The 8,618-nt window shown below is 45.6% G+C and overlaps 1 protein-coding gene across 2 annotated transcripts in view; it reads right to left on the reverse strand.

Annotated features, from left to right (window-relative positions):
* Positions 1–461: 461 nt before the first annotated feature.
* The window catches only part of LOC134859226 (glutamate dehydrogenase 1, mitochondrial), a 17,004-nt gene continuing 8,847 nt past the window's right edge, over positions 462–8,618 (reverse strand). For both annotated transcript variants that reach the window (XM_063875602.1, XM_063875603.1), the window contains exons 4-13: positions 7,224–7,287; positions 7,014–7,108; positions 6,723–6,902; positions 4,515–4,652; positions 4,215–4,352; positions 3,953–4,033; positions 3,607–3,730; positions 3,391–3,482; positions 2,909–2,971; positions 462–2,620 (exon numbers count right to left, since the gene is read on the reverse strand). In XM_063875602.1, the coding sequence (XP_063731672.1) occupies positions 2,501–2,620; positions 2,909–2,971; positions 3,391–3,482; positions 3,607–3,730; positions 3,953–4,033; positions 4,215–4,352; positions 4,515–4,652; positions 6,723–6,902; positions 7,014–7,108; positions 7,224–7,287 (1,095 nt within the window). In that variant the 3' untranslated portion in view covers positions 462–2,500. The remainder of the gene's footprint in view (positions 2,621–2,908; positions 2,972–3,390; positions 3,483–3,606; positions 3,731–3,952; positions 4,034–4,214; positions 4,353–4,514; positions 4,653–6,722; positions 6,903–7,013; positions 7,109–7,223; positions 7,288–8,618) is intronic.

Here is an 8,618-nt window from a genome sequence, read left to right on the forward strand (position 1 = left end):
ATATGTTATAATCAGTATAATATTTATATTAAAAATCTGTTAAATACAAATTAAAATGTATAAATACCCAGATGTATAAAACACCTGAGCCTGAATGCTTATAAACTAAATGGTAAAATTGTTAAATCACTTTTTAAAGTCCTACTTTTTAAGTTTGAATACCATTTAAATAAATGAATGAAATTTGAGGAACACTAAAACACTTTAAAAACGTGGCACATTTCATCACATTATTTTGAATTGTTTAAGTTCATTTTAATAAAGTGATAATTATCTACTGTCGAGTTAAACACCTGAGTTTCTAGCGCTCACATTTACTACCTGATAGGCTAAGGGGCGGGACATCTCTAAGCAGGTGACCAATGACAACAGAGACAACAAGAATGACCTTTTTTCAGAGTTTCACTTTGTTCTCAGCAGAATTTGGCCTTTTTTAAAAATAAAAACACTTGAACACGAGATTCATTTTCACACTTTATTTCTGCTGTAACATTTGAACAAAAAAGCCATAAAAATTCCCTCGAACAGAAAAACAAAGCAGGTTTAAATCAGAGCTGAAAATAAAGTGTGTTTACCGAAAAACATTCAGAACCTTTCCTGTGTAAGCTCAGGTGATTGTTACAGGTAATAACAATCAGAGCTTCTCCTGAGCACCGATCGCTCCGAGCTGCAGTTTGAAACCAAAGATTATATTTCACTGTTTTGGTTTATTTCCTCAAAATGAGTTATTTCAGTATGTGAAAATAACAAATGTTTTCCCAGAGATATTTCAATATGTTTGATTCACAAAACACGGTTTAATCGACGTCTGAAATGAATCATGATTTAAAGAGGTTTTTGTGATCTCTGACCGAGATTATATTATGTAGAATTAAAAAACATATTACAGGTGAGTTTCATTTAATGAGGGATCATTTGTTACTCTAAAAGACTGACATTAATGAGATGTGAGTTTGAGAAAACAAATACAGTTCAGGAAAAGGAGGAAATAAAATGTCCAGATCTTGGCCGCTCAGGGCTTCCGTAGATCAGGGTGTTTTGCATAGTTCATTAAGAGATCAAACCAAAAGTAATTGAACAAAAAGTGAGGAAAATATTTGGTAAAAGTCTTGTTTTTTAGCTTTCTTTGTTCAGAAGACTGATGTAATATTTCTCCTTTTAACTGCATAGATGAACATGACCCGACACTTAAAGTAAAACAAGATTTTTGGTTGTAATTAAAGTAAAGCTATAATTCAAACACAGCTGAAGGTCATTGAGAGGTTTCATTGTATACGGGGAACCCAAGTCTCTCCATTAAGCACTCAAACAGTGGAGGTTTCAACTAATACTAAATAATGTTAGCAAATCTAAACGAGTTTTACAGATTAAAAATGCTGTGAACTTTTTCAGGTCAATACATTATTACATCTTACATTTATTCGACTTGCAAAATAACTTTTGGATGGAAGTGTTTTCCTGCATTAGGGTTACTTAATAAAGACACTGGTTCCCTTTAGGAGGAAATGGCTGAAGCTGCAGATATTTGAGGAAAACATTTCAGAGATTTCTTAGATATTCTTTTGAATTGCTGAAAGTATGGCTTGTTCTTCCTTTAGGTACTTTGATTATATTATTAAAGTCAGTTAGTCTCATCGTTAAACTGACCTGTTTTCCTCCTTTATTTTCTCCTGCCTGTAAAATCTGAAGACTGACAAATAAAAGCATTGATTGACCCTTTAATAAAGCATCTCCAACAGGCAGCCCATAATATGTCCTGAGGCACGTGTAAACTGCATTATGTAATAACAACAATCCTTAGACCCGGAGAAAACACCATGTGGCCAAAAGTATGTGGACGCCCGATAACCGCCTTTCAGCTCAGTGGGAAAATTAACAACCGTCTTTACTCAAGTTTTAAAGATAAAAGTCAAGACGGGACAGGTCAAACCAATACAGATTACATAGCCGGGGAGAAGCCGTTCATTTCTAAAAGTTAACTAAAGTTTACGAGACAGAAATCCTAATTTAACACAAAAAACATGGATTAGTTTTGATGTTTTCTTGTATATTTTAGATTTCTTCCCATGAAGTTCCATGAAAAATGTCCAAAAAGTCCCAAAAAATCCCAAAAAATCCACATAACGTTCAGGTATTTTTATTTATTTTGTCACTCCTCCCCGAGGATATTTGTATTTACTTGTTTACATACGTCCACACACTTCTGGCCCCGCAGAGCTTCAGCAGCTCAGAGGCTTCAGCTTCTTTAAACAATCAGATAAACTCTGACTGAGATCTGAAGAGGAGGCTGAGCACATCCAGAGACATCCACACTGTAAACACTGAGACCCTGCAGAGAGACAGGTAGCAGACAGACAGGGGACAGACAGGGGACAGACAGGGGACAGACAGGGACAGACAGGGACAGACAGACAGACAGACAGACAGACAGACAGACAGACAGACAGACAGACAGACAGACACACAGACAGACAGACACACAGACAGACAGACAGAGTCTCTATGTGAAGATGAGTCCGGCCTGGTTGTACACCTGGAACACCTTCTCGATGGCGTTGACGTACGCCGCCGTCCTCAGGTCCAAACCCAGGTTGTACTTGTTGGCTGTCCGCATGATTTGCTGCAGGAGAAGAAGAAGAAGAGGAGACAGTCAGCTGACCTCTGCCCCCCTCTAGTGGACGACATCATGCAGGTCTAACGACTGAGACCCCCCTCTGCTCTGGAGAGTCCCCTCCGTTTGACGCTCAGGTATCAGTGTGTGCTGCTCAAACTGAGTCTGTTGTGTGTGTGAGTGAGTGAGTGAGTGAGTGAGTGAGTGAGTGAGTGAGTGAGTGAGTGAGTGAGTGAGTGAGTGAGTGAGTGAGTGAGTGTGTGAGTGAGTGAGTGAGTGAGTGAGTGAGTGTGATACCCTGGCAGAGCGCTCCATGGTGTAGGCGAGTCCTGAGTGTACGATGTCCTTCTCAGACGCTCCCTGCAACGACACAACGTTCTCTCTCTGAGTATTCCACATCTCTTTCTCAACATGTTGCTATTGTTGTTGTTTTCTAGATTTCTGTTCGAAAAACCTTTTGTTTGTTTACAACATATATACAGTACATAATATTTCTCAAACATTTAGTTTTCTTTCCCAAAATAAACCAATTCTTTCTCAACATCTTTGTATCTTTATCTCACGGAACGTTCTGGGAGTTCTTCAGATTGGAGGAGTTTCACAGAATATCAGAGACCTGTTTTTCACAAACTCTTCTCAAAGTCTTTCTCAAAATGTTTCCTTTCCTTTTCCACAAATCTTTCTGGGACTCGATATAAAATATATTGCAGTACTCCTCTGATAAGTACTGCAGTATTTATGTATACAGTATCAGGGAGAGGTGAACCCTGAGTACTCACAGCGACCCGGGCCTGGAACTCAGAGGTGGGGACGATGGGAATCGCTCCGCCGTGCTTCCCAAACTTCCTCTCCAGACTCTCCTGCACCGACACTAAGGGCAGGGGGGTGAAGAGAGGTTAACAAGGGAGAAATTAAACAGAAGAGAACTGATGGAGTACTGCAGGGGGGAGTACTGCTGTACTGCAGGGGGGAGTACTGATACTCAGAGGACGTACTCAGCAGGTGGTAGTTTGAGTCCCGCTCATACTTGAAGGTCAGGCGGCCGTAACTGACGTGGTTCAGATTCTTCAACCATTCAAAGTACGATACCGTCACTCCACCTGCATTCAGGTACATGTCCTGAGGGGGGGGACAAGGACAGAGGAGACAAGGAGGGGAGGAGAGGGGAGGGACAAGGAAATGAGAGGAAACAGGAGACAAGGAGAGGAAGAGGAGTAGACAGAATGAAAACTTTAAAACAGCTGATGGTCTGAAGGTGAACCAGAGCGACGTTACGAAGCAAAAGAAGAATCCTTGAGGAGAAGAAAGCAGGATGAGAGGAACCCATGACGAGCGTCTCACCGGGATCACCAACACGTTCCTCTCCAGGAAGATGCGGTCGGCCTCGGGTGTCGTCGGCCCGTTGGCGCCCTCAGCGATGATCTGCAGCAGACACTCAGTTACTGAGGCATCATGGGAAATGTAGTCAGTGGATACAGATACATCACTACCCAGAAACCTGCCTGACCAAGTGTGAGTGTGAGTGAGTGTGTGAGTGTGAGTGTGAGTGAGTGAGTGAGTGTGAGTGAGTGTGTGAGTGTGAGTGAGTGTGTGTGTACGTCACCTTGGCTTTGATCTTGTGGGCGTTGCTCTTGGTCAGCTGCTTCTCGCTGGCAGCGGGGATCAGGATGTCGCAGTCGGCCTCCAGGATGCTGCCCTCGTAGGGAGTGGAGTCGGGGAATCCCACGATGGTCCCGTTGGCCTGGAGACGCAGACTTTAAGTTTTGAAGTGACAAATACTCATAATAAAGTAATGTAAAGTCAAAAAGGATATTTATAGTAGACGACTAAAACGTAGATCTAGAAAGATGCACGACATAGATATTAAAAAGCTAGATAAGAGACAGTTATCTCCGGTCCTGACCAGTTTGTAGTCCTCCAGCTCTTTGGGGTCGATGCCTTTGGGGTTCCAGATGCTTCCGTCCATCTCTCCGATACCGACGCACTTCGCCCCGAAACGGTGGAGGTAACGCATCGTGTGCAGACCCACGTTACCAAAACCCTGCAGACAAGAGTCTCATAATGCTGACTCAGGTCAGGGTTTAGGACTCATAATGCTGACTCAGGTCAGGGTTTAGGACTCATAATGCTGACTCAGGTCAGGGTTTAGGACTCATAATGCTGACTCAGGGTTCAGGACTCATAATGCTGACTCAGGTCAGGGTTTAGGACTCATAATGCTGACTCATGGTCCAGGACTCATAATGCTGACTCATGGTTTATAATGCTGAATCATGGTTCAGGGCTCATAATGCTGACTCATGGTTCAGGACTCATAAAGCTGACACAGGTCAGGGTTTAGGACTCATAATGCTGACTCAGGTTTCAGGACTCATAATGCTGAATCATGGTCCAGGACTCATAATGCTGACTCATGGTCCAGGACTCATAATGCTGAATCATGGTTCATAATGCTGAATCATGGTTCAGGACTCATAATGCTGACTCAGGGTTCAGGACTCATAATGCTGACTCAGGGTTCAGGACTCATAATGCTGAATCATGGTCCAGGACTCATAATGCTGACTCATGGTCCACTCATAATGCTGACTCATGGTTTATAATGCTGAATCATGGTCCAGGACTCATAATGCTGACTCATGGTTTATAATGCTGAATCATGGTCCAGGACTCATAATGCTGACTCATGGTCCAGGACTCATAATGCTGAATCATGGTTCATAATGCTGAATCATGGTTCAGGACTCATAATGCTGACTCAGGGTTCAGGGCTCATAATGCTGACTCATGGTTCAGGACTCATAATGCTGAATCATGGTTCAGGGCTCATAATGCTGACTCATGGTTCAGGACTCATAATGCTGAATCATGGTTCATAATGCTGACTCAGGGTTCAGGACTCATAATGCTGACTCAGGGTTCAGGACTCATAATGCTGACTCGGGGTTCAGGACTCATAATGCTGACTCAGGGTTCAGGACTCATAATGCTGACTCGGGGTTCAGGACTCATAATGCTGACTCAGGGTTCAGGACTCATAATGCTGACTCAGGTCAGGGTTTAGGACTCATAATGCTGAATCATGGTCCAGGACTCATAATGCTGACTCATGGTTCATAATGCTGAATCATGGTTCAGGGCTCATAATGCTGACTCATGGTTCAGGACTCATAAAGCTGACACAGGTCAGGGTTTAGGACTCATAATCCTGACTCAGGGTTCAGGACTCATAATGCTGACTCGGGGTTCAGGACTCATAATGCTGACTCAGGGTTCAGGACTCATAATGCTGACTCAGGTCAGGGTTTAGGACTCATAATGCTGAATCATGGTCCAGGACTCATAATGCTGACTCATGGTTCATAATGCTGAATCATGGTTCATAATGCTGAATCATGGTTCAGGACTCATAATGCTGACTCATGGTTCAGGACTCATAAAGCTGACACAGGTCAGGGTTTAGGACTCATAATGCTGACTCAGGTTTCAGGACTCATAATGCTGAATCATGGTTCATAATGCTGAATCATGGTCCAGGACTCATAATGCTGACTCATGGTTCATAATGCTGAATCATGGTTCAGGGCTCATAATGCTGACTCGTGGTTCAGGACTCATAATGCTGACTCATGGTTCAGGACTCATAAAGCTGACACAGGTCAGGGTTTAGGACTCATAATGCTGACTCAGGTTTCAGGACTCATAATGCTGAATCATGGTTCATAATGCTGAATCATGGTTCATAATGCTGAATCATGGTTTAGGACTCATAATGCTGAATCATGGTTCAGGACTCATAATGCTGACTCATGGTTCAGGACTCATAATGCTGACTCATGGTTCAGGACTCATAAAGCTGACACAGGTCAGGGTTTAGGACTCATAATGCTGACTCAGGTTTCAGGACTCATAATGCTGAATCATGGTTCATAATGCTGAATCATGGTTCATAATGCTGAATCATGGTTCATAATGCTGAATCATGGTTCAGGACTCATAATGCTGACTCAGGGTTCAGGACTCATAATGCTGACTCATGGTCCAGGACTCAGAAGGCTCCCTGGAGTGGCGGACGGTGTAATATGGTGTGAAACCGATCCTGGTCTCTGACCTGGATGACGAAGGTCTTGTCCTGGAAGCCGGGGCACATCCCGAGCTGACTCATGTAGGCCGCCTCATTGATGAAGTTCTCAATGCCGTGGAAAACTCCTCTCCCGGTGGCGGAGACTCGGCCGTGGATGCCGCCCTGGCTGATGGGCTTCCCGGTGACGCAGGCGCTAGCGTTGATGTCCTGGGGGGGGGTCAGAACAGCTTGAGGGGAGGTTTCTAAAGTCAGGGGTGCACACTCATCAGCTGAGTGACAGGGATCTGAGGTTTGTTTTATTGTGAATTATTTCCTCACGTTGTGTCCCATGGTGGTGGAGTAGGTGTCGGCGATCCAGGACATCTCCCGCTCCCCGGTGCTCATGTCGGGGGCGGGCACATCGATCCCTGGCCCTGCACACATTAAACATACATCATTTCTGAGCTCTTGCCATGCAGTAGAGGCAGCGTCACAGGAAAGGACAGTGCATGATATCCTAACCAGATGTTTGATATCAGAGTTCCTCACCGATGAAGCCTTTCTTAGCGAGCTCCACGGTGAAGCGGCGCGTGATTTTCTCCAGCTCGTTGTCCTGAAAACACACAGAAACATCTGTATTATACGATAAAGAAAACTATATCGGATTGTATTTATACTTTATTGTCTCTAATATTAAATGAATATATTAATATTCTTAGTAGGGATGCACCGACACCGGCCGATGTTAGTCCTACCTACCACCATCGGCACATCGGTAAATAAGGAGACACGTGACCGGGAGGAGTCGCATTAGCGTCGTTGTTTTTAAATCTGACGGACCAAATCTGAAGTCAGGGCCTCATTTTGAAGGAGTAGAACAGTGACTGTAGGTCTGCGTAACTTTAAAGTCATTCGGGGGGGGGGCACACTGCATGCTGCAGGACTTCCTCCCCTACCGGGTGTCTGCAGGATCAGTAAATTAAATCCACCCTTCAGTGTTCTTGGGAGGCCGTCGTTATATCTGTGACTTTGTTATACTTGCTGCTACTCCAGTTAACTTCCAGAAACCCACTATGGCTCAATCAACCTCTCTCTTGCTCTGACACGTATTTGACTCGCATGCACTGAGGTCAGCGGTGCCTAAACACAGCGGAGCGGGGGCAGCAGAGAAACGCCGACTCATGCTTCAGAGTCTGCTGACTCAGCACTTCCTGTCAGCACCATCAGCTGTTAAAGGAACACACTAATATTCAAGGTGAGACGGGTCCCACAGAGGAGCCCTCACTGGTCCCACAGAGGAGCCCCCACTAGTCCCACAGAGGAGCCCTCACTGGTCCCACAGAGGAGTCCTCACTAGTCCCACAGAGGAGCCCTCACTGGTCCCACAGAGGAGTCCTCACTGGTCCCACAGAGGAGTCCTCACTGGTCCCACAGAGGAGCCCTCACTGGTCCCACAGAGGAGCCCTCACTAGTCCCACAGAGGAGCCCCCATTAGTCCCACAGAGGAGCCCCCATTAGTCCCACAGAGGAGCCCTCACTGGTCCCACAGAGGAGCCCCCACTAGTCCCACAGAGGAGCCCTCACTGGTCCCACAGAGGAGCCCTCACTGGTCCCACAGAGTAGCCCCCATTAGTCCCACAGAGGAGCCCTCACTGGTCCCACAGAGGAGCCCTCACTGGTCCCACAGAGGAGCCCCCACTGGTCCCACAGAGGAGCCCTCACTGGTCCCACAGAGGAGCCCCCACTAGTCCCAGAGAGGAGCCCTCACTGGTCCCACAGAGGAGCCCTCACTGCTCCCACAGAGGAGCACCCACTAGTCCCACAGAGGAGTCCTCACTGGTCCCACAGAGGAGCCCTCACTGGTCCCACAGAGGAGCCCTCACTGGTCCCACAAAGGAGCCCTCACTGGTCCCACAGAGGAGCCCCCACTGGTCCCACAGAGGA

The sequence above is a fragment of the Eleginops maclovinus genome, chromosome 22, assembly GCF_036324505.1.
Source record: "Eleginops maclovinus isolate JMC-PN-2008 ecotype Puerto Natales chromosome 22, JC_Emac_rtc_rv5, whole genome shotgun sequence".
Classification (NCBI taxonomy): Eukaryota; Metazoa; Chordata; class Actinopteri; order Perciformes; family Eleginopidae; genus Eleginops; species Eleginops maclovinus.